Below are 20879 nucleotides of genomic sequence, written 5' to 3'. Positions count from 1 at the left end.
TTTCCCACTATCTAAGTAATTTAGGATAAGAGGTCGGGGGTTAAATCTTGCAGCCCAGACCTATAAGATCACCCTTTGAGTATATTCATAAAGCTAAGGCTTCAAAGTCCTTAGATGTGCACTTTTACAGGAGAACCACATCCATTAGCCTAATGCTTTAGCCATGGGTATTAGCATGTCAGGCCTGTAAGTGCCAACGGCGCCCAGCAAGACACTGCTTTCATTTTCTCTGAGGATTTGATGACATGGGGAGAGATTTGTCACTGCTGAGGCCCATATCACGTGGGAAGCTTCGCGTTTACTGTAGCCACTAACATGTGACCAGAGCAACTGAGACAAAGGGCCTCCTCTGAGGTCAGCATACGCAACACAGCAGCTTTCACATGCAATGCCTCTCGGTGAAATTTAATATCAGGGGAAAACCTAACGTTACACCCACACACATGCACAGAGAGATAGAAAGAATGAACCTTATCCGTGTGCTTATTTTTTTTTTTTTTTTTTGCTTGGAACAACATTGCCCCCTTGAGGTGAACTCCGAGCCAATTTGTTTTCCTCATTCTTCCTGTTTAACATGCTTTTGACCACAGAAATGCTTTTGTTCACTTCCTAAAGCCTATGGCAAAACAGAGTGACTAAACTGTCACTGTATGACAGAGTATGTGCTTGTGACACTGTGTGAACGGATGACACATTGTTCAGCTATGGCACACGCTCCAGATTTTTCTCTTCTATCCTGTTTTTCCAGGCTTTTGCAGTGTCCCAATTCCAAAAGCTATAAAAGTTCAGGCAGCCTTTCAGTGGCTTTCTATTCTCATTTCGAGCTTTATTGAATTTCCTTTCACACTTACTAATGCTTTAGGCATGGGTGGTTATGTTTAGACACCATCCATAATTACATGGAAAGCGACTCTGTCAGGAAGGTGCAATTACCAGTGTCATCTGTGCATACAGTGATTATAATACAAAGGTGAGTATAAATAGCACAGTGCCTTACTAATACTCACTCTGTGGGCTTAAAAAACCAAACTGATAAGACCCACCTCCAGAGAGTGTCTCATTTAACCCCGGCATCCATTAAATAATCATGTGTTCCTTCTATAGTCCTTGAGGGATGATTATGAAATATTCATATTTGTGCTACGTAGGTGATTCGTCAAAAAAAAAAAAAAAAACCCAAAAGGGAGACAAAGAGAGCACTAATCTCATTGTGATGTTGACTTCAGACTGGAATACGCAATTATTTCCCAATGTCTATGGTTCATATGGTTCATCAATTTTTAATATTGTAAATAAGGTCACCGGAGATTGAATATCTAAAGCACTGTGTAGAAATATGTGGTTTGTGGTTACACCTGCTTTCTGTTTGGCTGAACAGTGCTGACACAAACTAGAGCTAAGTGATATAAAGATATTAAATAGATAAATCCTCACAGGTATCGGCTGTGCTTTTATAACGCTGACTACTGAGCCTTTGAACCAGTTAATTTTTTGTTCTGTGGTAATCTGTTCAATGTTAAAGCAACTCTGAGGTGAGACTGTTTCTTGGAGATTGTAGTTAGTATCTAGTGTTTAGTATCAGTAGGTAACAAATTTTTTTTTTAAACGAGTGTATTAATTTTTCTATACTAAATCGATACTGAAATCCTATTCATGTTGGCATGGGATTGTTTATTAGCAATTAGCTCATGGTAGATGGAAATCACTTATGGATTACCACTACTAATACAGCACTATATACACATTGTTGCAACAACATAACATGAGCAACGCAATGAGAAGTTCTCAAACGTTATTACAGTTTATTCAGTTAGGAAGTTGGAGAAATGACAAGCAATGTGGTGGTGTGTGTGTGTGTGTGTGTGTGTGTGAGACACCAAATAGTTTACTGTCCTGACCAGATCAACCTCTATCCTTGCCAGCTGGTAAAACACAGGTGCATATTTCAGCAGTTATATTTTACATAGCTATGTTTAGTGACTTAAAATTACATCTTTTCATAAATCTGTTTGTTGTTTTATGGTTTGTTTCTTAATTGGTTAGGTGGTTGATTTGTTGATTGGTTGGTTGCTTTGTTGGTTTGTTGATTGGTTGGTTGTTTGTTTTGTTGATGGGTTGTTTTGTTGCTTTGTTGATTGGTGGTTTTGTTGATTTGTTGATTGGTTAGTTGGTTGGTTTGTTGATTGGTTGGTTGGTTGTTTTGTTGGTTTGTTGATTGGTTAGTTGGTTGTTTTGTTGGTTTGTTGATTGGTTAGTTGGTTGTTTTGTTGGTTTGTTGATTGGTTAGTTGGTTGTTTTGTTGGTTTGTTGATTGGTTGGTTGGTTGTTTTGTTGGTTTGTTGATTGGTTAGTTGGTTGTTTTGTTGGTTTGTTGATTGGTTAGTTGGTTGTTTTGTTGGTTTGTTGATTGGTTAGTTGGTTGTTTTGTTGGTTTGTTGATTGGTTAGTTGGTTGGTTTGTTGATTGGTTAGTTGGTTGTTTTGTTGGTTTGTTGATTGGTTGTTTTGTTGGTTTGTTGATTGGTTAGTTGGTTGTTTTGTTGGTTTGTTGATTGGTTAGTTGGTTGGTTTGTTGATTGGTTGGTTGGTTGTTTTGTTGGTTTGTTGATTGGTTAGTTGGTTGTTTTGTTGGTTTGTTGATTGGTTAGTTGGTTGGTTTGTTGATTGGTTGGTTGGTTGTTTTGTTGGTTTGTTGATTGGTTAGTTGGTTGTTTTGTTGGTTTGTTGATTGGTTAGTTGGTTGGTTTGTTGATTGGTTAGTTGGTTGTTTTGTTGGTGTGTTGATTGGTGGATTGGTTTGTTGGTTTGTTGATTGGTTGGTTGTTTGCTTTGTTGGTTTGTTGATTGGTTAGTTGGTTGTTTTGTTGGTTTGTTGATTGGTTAGTTGGTTGGTTTGTTGATTGGTTGGTTGGTTGTTTTGTTGGTTTGTTGATTGGTGGGTTGGTTGTTTTTTGGTTTGTTGATTGGTTTGTTGGTTTGTTGATTGGTTGGTTGATTGGTTGTTTTGTTGATTGGTTGGTTGGTTGATTGATTGGTTGGTTGATTGATTGGTTTGTTGATTGGTTGGTTCATTGATTGTTTTGTTAAATTGTTGGTTGATCGGTTTACTGTTAAGTTAGTTGACTGGTTTGTTGGTTGGTTTAGTGATTGGAGTGTTGTTTGGTTGTTTGTTGATTGTTTGATCAGAGGATTGGTTGGGTGGTTGATTGGTTAGTTGATTAATTGATTGGTTGGTTGGTTTGTTGGATAATTTATGGTTGGTTGATTAATTGTTTAGTTGGCTGGTTTGATGAGTTGTCTGGTTGGCTTGCACTGCTTAATCAGTGCCTTGTCTCTGAAGAACAATGAGCATTAGGACATTTCAACCATAATGTCTAATGTTCTCCACTATTGTCTAAAGGTAAGACAGGTAAGTTTTTTTTATAATATTAACTTTGCATTATAAAAGGGCATACAAGCTATTGAAAGCAAGAGGGTATCTATCCCTAACTCATGATCATTTTATTTTACTATATGTGAAGAACATCAGGAACTTTTCTAGTAACTCATTAGCCCTGTATCAATATCCTATGTCAGCTGCCTTGGCTCAGAAGTCTGCATCGCGTGTTAAGATCACTGAAGAACATTAACAAAGAGAATAGTTTCAGTCATAATAAATGCTATTATTATTATTAAATTATTTTTAGCATTATTTCTTTGAAATTTGAAGATAATATCTGCTGGAACACAATAAGCGATAATGTCAGTAAGTGCACTCACGTGGCCTTGGCACACCACACTTCCTGTTCACACTACAGGAAGCAAGGCCTGGGCCGAGGAGTCATGCCTGATGGATGGATAGAAAGTGTGAATGGAGGACAGAACCACAGAAGATATTCTCAGCCTAAAATATTAAAATAATTATTACAGAGGAATTCTTCTCCCTATGCTGTTTGTACAGGTCCTCAGTTACTCCATCAGTATTCTACTTTCATTTAAAATCCAGGAAATAAATTCTCATGCAGGAACATAAACAATTCGGCAACAGATAACGCTTCATAGCGTTCATAAAAAGGAACTGTTTTAAGTTTAACAGAAGACCTGAATCATTATACTCTGTGTCAGTTGTGTAGATTTCATTCAGATTTTGGAAGGGACACAACCAAGCTATAATATAATTAAACTTTTATATCAAATTCTAACATTAAAGTCAATTAAAGCAAAATTTTCTTATTTAATACACACAAAGTATTATCATCATATTTTAGATAAATGTGTTACACTGTCACTTGCCCTCTTACCGGGATTATTCACAATTATACTGCTGTGGAATTGCAGTAATCCTCTTAATTCATTTAATTAGCATTATCTTTTATATCAAACTGTCCAACAAACAGCAGTAGAAACTTAAATATCATTGCATCCACCTCAGTGTTAGTTTTACATCATTGGCATTCATTGTTTTTTTGTTTTTTTTATTATTATTATTTTTCATCATTTCCGCTAGCTAGAATGCTGGATGTTAACAGGCAAAGCTTCTATGATCTGATATTCATAATTTCATTCATTTCCGAAAGTTTCCTAGTCTTAGCAGTCCTTCAACTCAAAGCCAACACTCAACATCAACAGATTTTTAAAATGTCTGATTGATGAAATGTGGAAATGTTTATTTAACATTTTAGTAACAGCCAGTAGTAAAGCTGTTCTTTAATGATAGAGGGTTTCCAGTTTCTAGACATGACAAACATTTTTTTTTGTCTTACTAACATGAAGAGAGATAAAAGAGAGGCTGTTTATTGGTATTATAAAAGAGATAAGAGCAGCTTGGTTTGGAAATGTTACACAACATTCGCATTGAATAAAAAGCATTGTGTATGTAATGTTCTTTGATTTAATTTGTAATGAATTGATGTGGTGTAAAAGCAATAAAACATTCCTGGACCTTCCTGGCCGTTATGGAAAATAATCACACCACCTCATTATTGGTTGTTTGTCTTATAACAGCACACACCCCATTGATTATTTGCGGTCAATTGAGCAACATGGACTCCACAGGACTTTGCATATGAGTGTCTGTAGGTTATATCGCACACTGTACACTTTATACAGGCAATACTTTCAGTCTCTTGCATTTTGCACTACGAGTAATTTTGTAATAGTTCAATTTACACCTTGTGTACTCTCTTCTTTCTTTTTTTTTATGTCCTTAACTTATGTCTTAGGGTGCTGGAGGATTCACAGAGTAACAATTTCGCTGTATGGTGTAACACACTGTTTGCTGTACATATGACAAGAAACTCTTGAATCGTGAATTATGCATTGAAATACAATTGGATCCTTGTCTTGGAGCTAAATCCATTGTTAGCGTGTTGTGAGACACAGATGTTTTCCTCATTGTCGAGTTTGAGAAAACCAAATATACTTCAATTCCAAAAACACACTGAGTCATTTCCAGACATCAAGGCAGGATTGTGACTAGCTATTACTGAATCAGAGCATGGCCTTTGAGTCACCAGCCCTCTTTTCTGTAGAAGCCTGCTGAATGAAGTGACATAGTCCAGGCAAGAATGCAATTAAGCTGATGTACGGCAGGCAGCTTGATTATATTCAGGATGTGTTCCAGTGGCTTGAGAGGGCGTTTTTATGCTCCTGCCAAAGAAGGCACCCCAGAAGAAAGAGCTTTAATGAGAGAGAATGTTTTTGCCAGTCCCAGCTGAAGCACAGAGGCTTAATGAATGACCGTGCACACAGCTCTGAACTGGTCTTCTGCCGCGGGTCTATGACTATAACTAAACTCCACACACGAATTACGACTACTTATTAATTACACCTTCATCTCGTTTGTTCCCCCCTTCTTTTTCTTTCCTCTTGACTGCTGAGAGGCCTGAGTGAGTCATCTTAGTAATGCATATCCTGTTGGATTCTCTACAGAGTATTCTCACGAGCTTCCTGAGAATAGTCAGTTATTTTTAGCTGGACAGTTTGAGTTTGTTGTAGCGCTGCATATGAATCCATGAAATAACTGTCAGTGTACTCTCTGCCCCTGGTTTGAAGGGTTGGCATTACTGTGCTGGCAGCCTGTTAATTATGGCACTGTGTGTGCATGGCTGGCACCCGGGACAATTAAGTGTTTGTCTGCAGACTGGCACATGGGGGGCAGCAGGTTTCCCTTCACCTGTCAGAATGCTATTAGCAGCCCACACACTCGCATGGCATAGCTAAGCAGAGCCAGAGGACGTGGAGGGCGAATACAGCAACACCACTGATTAGCGTGACATGTTTAGAGACTATTATTAGCACTCGACATATGCCATCGACATCAAATTCAAGACTTGTGTGTAAATGTATTCTGTGTATTCGGACATATTTTTGGGTCAAATAAATGTGATCTGTCATTGTTCTGGCACTGCACCGGGAGTAATGGAAGGATTACGCTACTTTTTCCAAGATGGCTGACGCCTGCTACAAGTTTCAAAATGTCCTTTGTGAATAATGCCGGAAGACCGACTAATATTCTGGCTAAGCAGTATACAGTTTTCCACATATAGTCAGAGAGAAAAAAGCCAAAAGACACTTTGCTTTGAGAAGCTTTGAGACTGATGTAGCTAAGAACTTAATGGAGCTTTTAACATTAGTTTTGGTAAACAGCTGAATAAAAATACAAATTAGACAACATCACTGTCATTATGCATAATTTGTAATTTACTAACAAATACACCATAATTTGAAATTCTGACTTTTCTTAAAAAATTTGACCTGAGTTCGGTGTGTTATATAAATAATAAATCAATTTTATTTTGTTCCTAGTATCTCTTTTTAATGATGGGAGGTCCTGAGATCAGATGGGAGGATAAAAGCTAACATTTATCTATCTATTAGGGTTGAGTAATGTATTATAAGATACATAATAAGAATTTTTCAAATGTCCTACTGGATTCATGCCAGTAAAACTATATCTTTAAACAAGTAAAGAAACAAAACCACTTTATCCTTCTGTTGTCTGTCCCTATGTGTAATATGTACTTCGATCAGACAGTGTGTGCTTAGTCTATCGATCTTTACTTTCTCCCCCAGAGGCATTTTGGAAAGAAAAAAAAGTTTGACAGTAAATAATTCACCTTGTCACATGCATCACCGTATTTACAGCGTAACTTCCCAATCACTGCTGATGATTTACAGATGTGTCACTACAGCAGACTAAGAAATATCATTCCAAAATAAGATTACTCTGAGCAATCACTTGACACATCTGTTACACATTTCACTTCCTGTATATAAATATAAACTGGGTTAGAAAGAAATCAGCCCTAGTCTTGCATCTTCTTCATATTTTTCCTGCTACCGGATGTGGTGCTGTTACACAACATGGTTCTAAAAGAGTCCAAAATTCTCTCATGATGTCTTTTAATCTGTGAAAAAATCCTTAAAAGGCCTAGCTCTCTGTGCTCTTTTTTTATCCGAGCTGCCTCTGGATCTAGTGCAAAGTTAAAGAAGCGAACTTGTCTTAGCTCTGCTAGATTTGGGTTAAGTGGAAAATGGTGTTCAATTTATTTTTTTGGCTGAAACTGTCACTTTAAATTCTTGTCTGTTGCTGCAGTTTGCAGCGGTGCATTAAACTGTGATCTCCTCAGCATTACACAAACAGACCTAACCATCTCACTATTGACTCACCAGGATTTTCAGCTCCTGCATGGCACCACTCTAAACACTCTCTCTGCAAGACCAGGCTTAATTTGGCTGAGGACAGAGGCTGACATGGCCTTGATTATGTTGCTGGGTCAGCAGGAGTGCTGTTGTAATACAGTGGATAACGGGAAATATGGCGAAAGGCAACAGACAAGGCCAGGTCAGGATGGCTTAATCTGGACACAACAAAAAGGCATGAAAGGTGGAAGTTTTAATAAGCTTTTAAATATATTCACAGCAACATGCAACTTGTTCAATAAGCTTATAGGCATACATATTTCCCTGACGACACATTATAGGTGTAAATGTAAAACAGAAACGCCTTTCACTACTATTGAAGTCAAAGCATCGTTACAATGAGAACTGAATTGAACACAGACAGCTCAACAGCGCCATCTGCAGGGATTTGTATTCACTCACAAAAGCTAGTTCATTCTTTTAGACACGAATCCATCTATTTTCTATACCAGCTTTATTCTTAATTAGGGTCACGGGGATTTGGAGCCTATCCCAGCACACATTGGGTGAAAGGCAGGGGTACACACTGGACAGGTCGCCAGTTCATCACAGGGCCACATATAGACAGACAACCACACACACTCACACTTACTCCTATGGGCAGTTTAGAATTACCAATCAACCCAATGTACATGTTTTTGCACCATGGGAGGAAACTTACTACTGTGTTTGATGATTTTCACTTTAATTCAATTCTGTTCACTGGCTATGGCACTTTTAACAAGAGACATTACCACAAAGCCGAGTGACAGGATGTAGGATGTAGTTTTAGATCTTGAATAAATAACAGAGACAACAAGTAAGTAGTAAGCAAAATTTCGCAGAGGTTTCTCGGAGGAACCAGAGTCAAAGGAGAGCCCATCATCTTCTTTTGGGATTATAAATCATTTTGCTAGCAATGATTATAGAAAAGATCAGGTTGTGTATGTGTGCGTGTATGTGTGTGTGTGTGTGTGTGTGGTTGAGGGTTTTTTTTTTTTTCTTTTTTTTTGCATCACTCTTGGTCTTTTGAGAGAACGTGTAGAAGAGAAAATCTTGCTGAGTGTGGTACTGGCTATGATGAAACACGGGCTGTTAAACAAGCAACCTTAGCACAGGTAATTGCAAAATTACCAAACATGCTGACGTCTACATAGATAAAGCTGAAGGGAAAAAAAGACGCTGAAAAATGTCACCGCAGTGGTGTTGCCGTATTCATATTTATTTGCTTATGCACTACTTCAAGCAGTCAAGCCATTTATCATTCAATAAAGGGGAAAAAATACGGTCTCCAAAATAGTGTGCTACTGTTTAGCAGACTGAATACGGTTTAAACAATGCTTCATTCAGAACATATTATATATATATTTTTTGAGAAGCTCACAGTATGGAAATAATCAGCTGCATACTGAGAAAAAAAAAATCCACCCAGACTCGCAACATAATTTTTTTCCATTAGTGACCTTAAACTCATATGAAATGCTTACATTCCAGGCCGTTAGTAAAATTGATTCGGTTGCACAGACTGATGTAAGTGTGAATGCAATTTTGCCGAGGTCTTTTATGACAAGTCTCAGGAAATTAAAAATCCTTACTGGAAAATCCAAGACAAGACAGACAAGTGTAACAGAATCATAAAACATAAGAAGCCATCATGTTTTAATATAACAATGCAGAAAACCTCAGTTTAACATGTAGGGTTAGACATATTTCCAGCTTATTTTTATGCATTTCTTGATGCGAGTGAAGTGTAGGCATATCTCTGCCTTTTCAGTTATCTAATATTTTATTTCTGGAGGCATCACAGCATGTAATTTACTATTCATTTTATTCAGTTTGATAAACGTTATGATACAAAGGTGAAAGAAATTCATTTAAGATCGAACACAGCTCCTGTTTTAAAAAATACACCTTGTAGCTTTGGTTATTCCTGTTGTGAATCCACTGAACATTTCTTCCATGCAAGTATGTTGATCTCTTTCGGGCAGGGTCTCGTAATTGTCCATCAGTGTTGTTTTTCAATTCATCTGCATTTCAATTGGACAGCAAATGGAACTTTATATGACCCAAAATATTTAAAACACAGCTATTTTCATAAGTGAATTGAGTAATAAAGATCCCCCCCCTCCTTTTAAACCAAATTTCAGTTCAATATAGTCAATAGTTAGTAATTACCCACTGTGGTTTTTTATTTTCCCTTTGGTTTGTTTCCTACATAACAACTGTGTCCAAAAATAATGAAAGTGTACAGTGCAATGAATTGATTTTTGCAAAAGGAAAAAAAAAAAAAAAAAAAAAAAAAAAAAAACCACTCCTTGTGAAAACTTTGCAGCTTGTGTTACTTAAAGGCCACAGGTCTGGCTCTTCTTACCTTATCACAAGTATATATTACTTATTGTTTGACAGATTCAAGCTCATTTAACAGTTAACTGGTCAGTGGTCTAAGCTAGCCATCAAGAGTCATAATTAAGATAAGGTATATTTTCCACTTATTGAAGATATGGGAATGTTTCAGATGTTTCTTTATGCATATTCAGCCATCAAAGTACATTTAATATGGGCACGGTCATTTCTGTACTTTTCGATTTAAAAAGAAAGGCCCACACGGCTTGAAAAAAAATGACCAAAGCCGTGTGGTTGGAGATCCAGTTTGACACAAAGCTGCACTCTAGTGACCGACGCAAGAATGACAGATACAAATTTATTACGTTGTTAATTAAAACACATTCCCCAGGACATACACAAAGGCAAACTGCAGAATTTTTAAAACTATACAACAAAAACAAAATTCAATCATTATTATGTACAAGCATTCTTAAAGTGTTTCACCTACAGTTTTTTTTGTTTGTTTGTTTTTTTAAACACAAACCCCCCCCCATCCCCACACAACATTTCCAGTCATCACCTTGTGAGCTGATGCACACTTTCACAGTGTCCGAACATTTCTTGAGAGGCATAGGTCATGTAGAGAAATCCGTCCTCATCCTTGTGGTCCTTGTACACCTGTGCCATAGTGAGAGACATGCTGGCGATGCCCGCGTTGTTGATCAGCAGGTAGAAAGCCTGACTTGGCATGAGGGTCATCCGGTTTCTGAAAAGGAGAAGCAGTACAAGGACAGATCTACAAGGCAAAAGATTCCTTCGATTTTTCCAACATGCCATTACCTCCAAAAATTTGCAACAGAAGTTCACTCAGCAGAGAAACTGGAGTTTTAATAAAACATATGGATAAAATAAATCCAGAAGCATTTATTGGCCCCTGACTAAACCTAAATAATTTTTGCCATAACAGGGCACTGATGGAACAGCAAAGTTAGATTTTTTAAATATTTATTGCTCTTTAGTTGATCTGTATCAGCTGTCCCTAAAAATGCATGTCAGACAAAATCCAATTTAGTTGATAAAGTAAGAGCAAGCTGGACATGACAGTGGAATTTTTACAAGAGGTCAATGCTACAGCTGCTAGATCAAGTAAGTGATGAGACCATGTTAGACAATCTGGATTCTCCATGCAGCCTTTATATAATTCTCAGCCAGCGTTCCTGTGCCGTTTAGCTTTTAAACATCAGGAATCATCTTATTGATTATCTACTGAGGAGATGTAAAAATTGAATACACCATTACATAGTTACAAATATAGGTTACAAAATGCTCTAAGAAATTGTTCCACTGTTTACACCTCACTATGAAAGAGCTAGGCCTCCTCAGAGCACAAGCTCACTTTATTATTGAATTAGTCTTACATACATCATTCTTCATTCATTCTCTTAATTTGGTGCAGCACTTTGTTTAAAACCATTTAGTATGAAACGAGGGGGGGGGGATTTAAAAACAAACAAAAAAAAAAAAAAGAACACTTTCCATATTCAGTAAAAAGGGCCAGGCCTTAATTTAGCACATTCCCACAGAAACACTCAAATCTACCCTGTCCTTTATACAACCCAAATTCCTCAGGTCCTTAATCATAAGCACTGGCACAATACCAAAGCTGCTGTGGGTGACTGGAGCTTTATATCTTACCAATAGATCCAAGGTTACAAATACTCAAAACTCTCAAGGTTGGACAAAACTAATAAAAAGATGACCTTCCTAAGAAATCAAATCAAAGAACAAACCTGATGATGGTGACAAACTGCGTCATGGTAAGCTCTTGGGGAACAAGAAACTTTGTTTTGTCCAGCAGTGGAAGGTATTTTTCACGATGATATCGTTCGATAATCACCTGCAAGAAAACAGTAGTTTACATGCAGCAGTACAGCACTCATTTCAGATACACCAGGATTTTCCAGAAATACAGGGGAAACTAAACAGGCTTTACATTCCTATTAAAGGACTTCTGTACGCAGCTTTCTAAACCATCAAATATTTATATTACTTAAAAATATAGTCATTCATTCCTACTGGCACTGAACATTATAAAAACTCTACTATCCCAAACATTTTCACATTGGTAGCTCAAATACTTCACACTGCTCAATCCTGAAACAAAATCAGACACCTGAACTGCTTGAATTTGATATTCCTTAAATTTTTGTTGATTCCTCATATCATGATATACACAAACTAGGACATCCCCTAGTTTAGGGAGCAAGGGTGTTTTTTTTTTCTCCCCTGCTGCTGATATGGTACAATAAAACGAGGAGATCATTGTACATTAAGCCTTGTCATGTACCTTTTAGAGGAACGCTTTAAAAAAGGTACATTGATCCAGATGTTCCTTTGATAGCACCGTCCCTGCAACAATCAAACCCCCTAATCTCTGAGACTGTATGAGAGCATCATCAAGGTATTAAAGATTCTCTCACATACATACATACATACATATCCTATACATCTTTTATCTGAAAAGGTGAGTACAATGTGCCATTAAATTGAACCTGAAGGATCACTGAAGCCCTTTACACTTGAAGCTAATTCAAGAGACATGGCAAAACATGATCTAGACACAAAAGATGTTCCCTTTGTTACACCAAAAGGTACACTTTGATAAAAGTGTTAGAGAAAAGAGGTGAAGCGTTAGGTTAGGTAGTTAATTGCCATATTCTGCAGGACCTTACCGGCACTTTGGTTGGAAATTTGGTCCTGATTCCTGCCACCTCCTGTTTCCGGGTTGCTGTTTTATCAACAAAAAAATAAGATGCAAGTCAAAAACAGAATACATGCCCGTCAGACAATTTAACATGCCACACAAGCAGATTACCGAAGCTTTTCCTCTGTTTGAAAGGCTTGGGGTGCTGGGCTTTCTCAAACGGAGCCATAGTGGATGTATTCCAACTTTCCGCGCCGGGTTCCCAGGGTCTCTGATCCGCTCCCACTGATTGCTCATGAAGTGCACCTAACTCCAATTAAATAGCACACATCACGTGACGTAGCTGTGCCTGATCCTTCCCCATTGCTCAGTGCCTGCTGAATTATGAGCTTTACAAAAAAAAAGAAGTGAAAAAGATCAAAATGAAGGGTGGGGAAGAAAAAAAAACCCAAGCTGAAGACATGCACTTTTCCTGATGGCTTGGGTGAGACCATCAAGTATGTTGGGTGCCAATTATGTTACTGTTTCTTGTTTGGATTATGGTAATGGGGCTATATTAAAAAAAAAACAAGTTCAAGCATATGGGTCAGTGATCAAACTACGATCTTGTTCTTTTAATTTAATTTTTTTTTTTGGTACATTTAGTATCTATGTGTCATCATGAGTTCTGGTACATAATTGGTCCACTTCAAGCTAATTAACAGAAAGTTCCTAGAAAGTTCGAGTACACGAGTCACTGACCAAAGCACACTCTTGTTTCAGTGTACCTTTTGTACCTTTATCATGTATCATTATATCTTTTCAGGTAGATAATTGGACCTTAAGGACCACTTCTAATACTTTACTCTGAAAGCTTATTAAGAGTAGCCTACACTACATGCACCTATTCAGGTAAAGATGCGTAGGCTACTAAAGGTACATATGATGTTCCCTTTATAGTACTATAGCGCCACAATGTTATGGAATAATAGAGTTTGCTAACTTTATTTTTGAGAGTGCTGTTGGTCATTGTTATCGAAGCTTTTTCTTAATGTAAATGCCCCCCCTCCAAAAAAAACAACATATAAAATGATATACTGAAATCGTTATATTGCCAAAAGTTTTGGAACACCCCTCCAAATCATTGAATTCAGGTGTTTGGACTCGCCCCCTTAGTTCCAGTGAAAGGAACTCTTAATGCTTCAGCATACCAAGACATTTTAGACAATTTCATGCTCCCAACATTGTGGGAACAGTTTGGGGATGACCCCTTCCTGTTCCAACATGACTGCACACCGGTGCACAAAGCAAGGTCCATAAAGACATGGATGAGTGAGTTTGGTGTGGAGGAACTTGACTGGCCTTCTCAGAGTCCTGAACTCAACCTGATAGAACACCCTTGGGATGAAGTAGAGCAAAACTTTTGGCAATATAGTATATATATATATGCAGTATATATAGTTTGTGGTGTTCCTGTGAAATGTTTTACTAACACACAGTTACGTTTTATAGGAGAATCATTTTTAACATTCACAAACACAAGTGACAACTGTCAGATATCAGCGTTAGCCCCTTAAAACAAAAGAGCAAGAGCTTCTTTTCTTTATATATTTTCCTCCTAGCAACATAGTAGTAAGTTTTGAACCACAGACACTGAATCCGTGAAAGTGCTATGTCACCCATTGCTCCCCCATGCTGCCGTATTAATGAGAACTCCATCGTATAAGTGATTTATGAGATGATGACTATGATAGTGTTGATGGCAGTATTACTGAGAATAAAGATTTCAGAGCATTCTCTGTTTGAGCAGAGCGTACAGACGAAACACTTTCATTATATAAAACATCTAACATAGCACTGAATCTTCTTCTTCTTTCGGCTTTTCCCTTCACGGGTCACCACAGCGAATCATCTCTCTCCACCTATTTCCTTTAATTCTCCTACCAATATACTCACTCTCCCTCCTCTGAACATGTCCAGACCATCTTAATCTGGCCTCCCTAATTTTTTCCCCCAAATGTCCAATATGAGCTGTCCCTCTGATGTACTCGTTCCTAATCCTGTCCAACCGTGTCACTCCCAAAGAGAACCTCAACATCTTCAGCTCTGCTACCTCCAGCTCTGACTCCTGTCTCTTCCTCAGTAACACTGCCTCTAAACCATACAGCATGGCCGGTCTCACCACTGTCTTGTACACCTTTCCCTTGATTCTCGCCGATAGTTTTCTATCACACAGAACTCCCGACTCCTTTCTCCACCCATTCCAACCTGCCCACATTCGCTTCTTTACCTCTTTCCCACACTCTCCATTACTCAGGACTGTTGACCCCATAGCACTAAATATCACATGTAAATTCTAATTATTTCACGTGCAGATTATTCAGTGTGGATTTTTCCTTTGCTACAAAACAGTATTATGAAAAGAGTTGTACATTTCAGTGCCGTCATGCACATATGTGGTAATAATGATGTTTTGAAATTTCATCCATAGTTGTGATTCCAAGTCCAATAGAATCCTGTAACCATCCAGGACTATATTTTAAACATAAATCTATTGCCAGTACACCTCACATTGACGTGTATACCCAATGAAATAACATTATGCAATGTCTACTCAGTGGCCACTATATTAGGTACACCTAGAGCACCGGTAGTTAAATGAAATATGTGATTAAGTCTAGGGTCCCTGGTTTGATCCTAAGATGACTCTGCTCTTGTGTCGTGTGAGTTTCTTCTAGATTCATTAGGTTCAGTGGTTTCCTCCCGCTGAGCAATGAAGATACCGAAGATGAATGAAGGAAAGAACATCTATGTAGTTATTCAGGTGCACATTGTGTAGGTATACAGGTGTTGAGTACAGCCTGTAGTATCTGTACATCATTTGCCAGCCCACTCTGTTGTGTCCTTTGAATTGACCTTTACATATTTTAGTTGAATACCCTTGGAATATAATGATTGTCATTTCATGTTTTTTTTTTCATTTCTACATAATGTCCTGCTATAATAAGCATTTTATTTTCCTTTAATTCTGTTTTTAAGAAATGGTACGAGCTAATAAGTGGCTTTATGAAGAAAACAAAAAAACAGACTTAAATTTGAAAGTCTCCATCCGCATGTCCCATCATGCACAGCGCGGGTTTTGCCGTACAAACAAGTGCATTCCCCTTCGATTGGATGTTTCCGATCGAAGTGATTTATGGCAACCAATCAGAGCGGAGTATGTTGACAGAGCGCACGAGCGCGCGCACTCTACACTTCTGTTTGTGGGCGTGAGCTCGCGGCCCACGTCACAGAATAACGGCTGATTCCCAAAACAACGTTATTGGGCAGATTCCGCACTAGGTAGGGCGTAGAGGCTCGTTATGTCATCCTCTAGCAAGTGCGCGAAGGTAGGGAGCAGGGGAGCTTTTGTGACGTAGCCAACGGACTGCTGGGTTTGAGTCGAGTTGCCCAGTAGAGAGAGCTGTCTCTGTCGCTAGTCTGTTTTTCCTCTTTGCTTAGCAGAAAGCGGATATTGTAAAGTAGAGTGAGAGACAGACAGAGAGAGAAGCCATCAGACGGAGTTGTCGTGCCAATCTGGGCGAACGGATCTCCCTTCCCGGCCTGGCCATGGACGAACAGGCGGGCCCCGGTGTGTTTTTTAACAATAACAATAACTCGGCTTTGGCCGGCGGAGCAAAAGCAGTTCAGCAGCCGGGCGACGGAGGCGGAGAGGCGGTGAGGGCGCAGTATAGTATCCCGGGGATCCTGCACTTTCTGCAGCACGAATGGGCCCGCTTCGAGGTGGAGAGAGCGCAGTGGGATGTGGAACGAGCCGAATTACAGGTAATTCTCCAGGATATTTAAGGGAAATGTCTGTTTTGTTCAACCTTTTGCGCAATGATTCCGTGCTTGTTTGTGTCTCTGCACTCACCAGCACCTTTCACTCAAGCCTAGCGTTAGCTCGGGGAATGACGTCAAAAACGCAGCACACCTTGACACAGCACTGAACTTTACATTTGCCAGGCTAATGCGTGCTATTTGACTCCCAAACCTCCAGCTGAGATAAAAATGCACGGATGAAATCGAGTTGATGACATGCAGCTTAGGCCTTGCTGAAGAACTTGTTATGATGAGAGGTGAAATGGAGCTGTGATGGCATGCATGCAGAAAATGTGTTGATCTTAATCTACAGTCTTCAGGCAAGGACCAACATTCATATACTCTGCAATGTTTATAATCAGTGCTTATTTTTTTTGCCATGTATTTGTGTCAATGCTTGTCAAATGTGCAGTGCGTGCCAGGGGATCTCCAGGATCAGGATTGTGTCTAATATGGGAGTATTACTATTGCTACGGGTATCAGATCTCGGTCCGATCCTGAGCTCATTTACACCTATATCACAAGAATGTGGTACTATGGTACTCTGTGATGTAAGCTGATTATACATCAACAGCACGATCTGGACGTATACACTCTATGAGATAAATATCTCTGGTATTTCCCTGCAAAACAAGTAACCTACACATCTATAGATGTAATAGTGTCCAAGGATGGCTGATTTGCCCTGTCTTTAAAAATGTCTGCAAGGTTTTATATATATATATATATATATATATATATATATATATATATATATATATATATATATACGGCAACAGTGATGTGTGGGAGCACTTCAGTTCTGCGAGCACTGAGATACATACATTTCCGTTCCCCAAGTTGTATACTTTGATCACCTTGCACTTATTCACTCTTTAGTGTCTGTCCTTGCACTCCTTATTAAAGACAGCTTAAATAGAAAACTCAGATGGAGATCACCACACATGGCAACGAAAATCAACAACTAATTACTAAAAACTCCTACTTCTGCTCTGACTGTAAAAATGGTGTTGTACATACCTGCCATTCAGTGGACAGGTCAGATGGCTAAAGGGCTGTCTATCTGTCCACCCGGGTGCCAACATCACAGGGCACAATGTCACACACATACACAGTCAATTTAGAGATGCCAATGAGCTGACAGCACATGTCTTTGGACTGGGAGTGGAAACTGGAGTACCCTGTGGAAACCCCTGCAGCACAGGGAGAGCATGCCAACTACACACACACACACACACACACAGGGCAGAGGCGGGAATCGAACCCATCAAACCTGGAAGTGTAACGCAATCGTGCTTACCTCTAGTCCTCCATGCCCTGTTATATAAATATATATAATGTAGGTAAATAATTAGCTTGGCTTAGTGCTGCATTGATCCCAGAGGCCTAACCGGTGGAGGTGTGGTTTGAGTTGAACTATTTCGTGCAAGTTCCAAGCGTTTATTCACGGGTGGTTAGTGTAACATGCAAACTGCTGCCGGTTGTGTTTGTGTTTTGCGATTTCAGACGTCAAACGAACACGTTTATTGGTTACAGGCTACTATGGTGAGAGTCGCTATGAGCCAATCAGGATTATAGATTTTATTTTTCTGTTTGAAAGCTGCAAGCTACGCTCTAAGCACTCTAAACATACTAGAGGAGGGTTTTGCGAGGATTTTGGATTTTGCGATCGCTGGCATTAACATAAAATCAAGCAAACAACATCAGCAATATCCGGAGGAGACTGCAATTTGACCACAGATCTTCTATATATTTGTGCCTTCTTCACAAGACGCATTCAGCCAAAGCTTTCTTCGAACATGAGTAGAGCTATTATGGAAAGTGAATACATGTGTGTCCTCAGTGGAAGGAGTTTAGATGAAGAATCCTGTGCTTGCAGTTTCAAGTCAGGAAGTTTTTTTCCACAGAAAAGCTCCACAAGTTGTATTAAAAATTTTGAAAGAAAAACCCTGCAAAATCGAGCAGTTTTGGCTGCAACAAGCACAAAATTCTGGAGAGCCTGACGTCTGTTTCTTCGGTATCTTCTGTGGAACTGCTTTAAGGTATTTTGTTTCATAGGCAATTAACAATATCAACATGAGACCACCGCTTTTTCCGTGCGCTCACATTCACCCAATCGATATAATTACAGCATGTTTCCTTATCAGTGTTTAATTGTATTCCTCATAGAATACCTGATAGATCCCATTTTTCAGTCTCGGTGTGATGATAATATCAGAGGTCTGATTGTCGGACCAGGTGATGCTCTGCGCCGAACAGATAACCATTTCGTCTGAGTAAACCGAGTCCTCCATCTTTACACGTGTCTGACATATAAGATGCCAGAGGGCAGAATCACCGAGTGTCAGCTATGCACTGATACCACACCAGAGGTTCAGCTCTGATCCCACTACTCTATCTAAGGATAAGTTAGGTGATGATTTAACACCCTAGCCTGTCAGAGATGTTGAATTACTGCCCTGTAGGGAGCATTTAAGCTTTAAACTTCTCAGGAAATGTGTTTTATGCCTGTAGTCACCAGCGGTCTTCTGCGTCTCTGCAGCTGCATTGTGTTCTGTACGATGTCTAGCTGACCTTCTGATGTAAAGTCCAAATATTTATTCAGCTCTGAATTAATGACGTGTAGCAACACTTAGTATTTTTTAAGCACATCGCTGATCCTGGAAAGTCTGTGTGTGTGTTTTCTTTTAATAAACTCAATTACAATAAAAGGAGGAGGTATAGTTACAAGTGAAAATTGGATTAAGGGACACGTTTGTTTGTTTGTTTGTTTGTTTTTTTTTAATTGCAGAGAGATGTTGATGACTGGAAAAAATGGACTGCTGGCTGCATTCTTGTGTGTGTGTTAGAGAGAGAGAGAGAGATCACCCTCATAGCCATCATGTTTCTCGTGCCTTTTAACACAGTCGTGTGTGTGCACCAGAGATATGTGCGAGCACATTCGAACCCCCGCCCGCTCGCCCACAAGAGCAGTTTGCTCTGTCAGGAGGGTGCCTTCGCTTTTCTCATTCGGTGTGAAAGAAGTCACTTAATCACTCATAACTCTGAAATGATTACGACATCTGCTCTTCCGAGTGCTGCGTGTTCTCCACACTGTAACGCTGGTTATTGTGTACCGGATAGCTTAAAAGCTGACTGTGTCTTTGTGATCGTCATACTACGATGACTACAGGATTCTTAATCAAGACGTGACGTTATTTTATGTAGCATTAAAATCCGATCAGAGAGAGAGAGAGACCCTTGTTTTGTTTTACCATTTGTGTGTTTTTTTGTATGTAGATATTCCTCGGAAATTTCAGGATTGACTCTGCAGCAGAGGATGGTCTCTGCTCTCTGTGGTGACTCATCCTCCTGCACTGCACTGCCTCTTTCGCTCCCTCTCTCCCCCCTCACGCTCTCGCTGCCTTTCTCTCGAGTACATGTGTGCCGATAATCGGTTACACGATGCATCGTGATCCGGAAGGAATAAAAGACCGAGGGGAGTGCTATTCCAGGAAAATCATTAACGACGTGCCGGGGTGGTCTAAGCATTAGATACGAGTCTGATTCCTTTATCCTTTCCTCCTCCAGTGAGAGAGGGAGAAAGAGGACGAATGATGCAGGACAGAAAGCTAAGGTGAATTCAGAAATAGCACAGTGATGTGGTCTAAACTCACACTCATCCCATGAGGCTAAAAACCTCAGTCAGGACTCGTTGTAGTAGTAATTAGCACTCAGGGAATGAAAGTAGCAGGTAGATTTTTCATATTGTGATATTTAGGTTTGTTGGCAAAGCACCAGTTAAAAAACTGACACATTTTTCATAAAATCTATCAAGAGGTCGCAGCAGAACAGAGAGATGGCAAGTTCCAATCTCGGCGATGCTTCAGCTGTCCAAGAGAGCAGAACTGATGAAGTCTGTGCCCATGATGACCTCCTCTTCTTGACTGACAGGAGTGGAACGTGATGTGGTCTTCTGCTGTTCTAGATCATGCACCTCAAGATGTGATGTGTTTCTGATATGCTTTCTGCTCATCACGGTTGTAAAAAGCAATTTAGGTTATTGCATCCTTCCTGTCAGTTCAGACCAGTCTGCTCATTCTCTCACCATCAAGTTGTTTCAGTCTGCAGATCCTCCGCTTGCCGGATATTTTTTGTTTTTCGCACCATTCTCTGTAAACTCTGGACTCTGTTTCAGAAATGGTCAAACCAGCTCGTCTGGCGCCAACAACCATGCATGACATGTCAGAGAGAGAGATTACACTTGTTCATACTGATGTGAACAGTATCTCTATCTGCATCATTTTTTGCATTGCACCGCTGCCACACGATCAGATCAGCTGATAAAATAACTGCATAAATGTGCAAGT

General features: G+C 39.3%; 2 protein-coding genes across 2 annotated transcripts in view; one reads left to right on the top strand and one right to left on the bottom strand.

Moving 5' to 3' along the window:
- Nucleotides 1-10026: 10026 nt before the first annotated feature.
- Nucleotides 10027-13071, bottom strand: map1lc3c (microtubule-associated protein 1 light chain 3 gamma). Its single transcript, XM_058401540.1, has 4 exons — nucleotides 12862-13071; nucleotides 12719-12774; nucleotides 11777-11883; nucleotides 10027-10752 (listed from the first exon to the last, which is right to left on the bottom strand). The coding sequence occupies exons 1-4, from the start codon at nucleotides 12917-12919 to the stop codon at nucleotides 10563-10565; spliced, it is 411 nt and encodes a 136-aa protein (XP_058257523.1). The 5' UTR covers nucleotides 12920-13071; the 3' UTR covers nucleotides 10027-10562.
- A 3056-nt stretch (nucleotides 13072-16127) lies between these two features.
- The window catches only part of strn (striatin, calmodulin binding protein), a 66187-nt gene continuing 61435 nt past the window's right edge, over nucleotides 16128-20879 (top strand). The window contains exon 1 of the mRNA XM_058401529.1: nucleotides 16128-16494. Coding sequence (XP_058257512.1) covers nucleotides 16279-16494 — 216 coding nt within the window. The 5' untranslated portion in view covers nucleotides 16128-16278. The remainder of the gene's footprint in view (nucleotides 16495-20879) is intronic.

Source organism: Hemibagrus wyckioides, linkage group LG10 (genome assembly GCF_019097595.1).
Source record: "Hemibagrus wyckioides isolate EC202008001 linkage group LG10, SWU_Hwy_1.0, whole genome shotgun sequence".
In the NCBI taxonomy this organism is placed as follows: domain Eukaryota; kingdom Metazoa; phylum Chordata; class Actinopteri; order Siluriformes; family Bagridae; genus Hemibagrus; species Hemibagrus wyckioides.
This window is presented reverse-complemented; position numbering and strand designations above follow the sequence as displayed.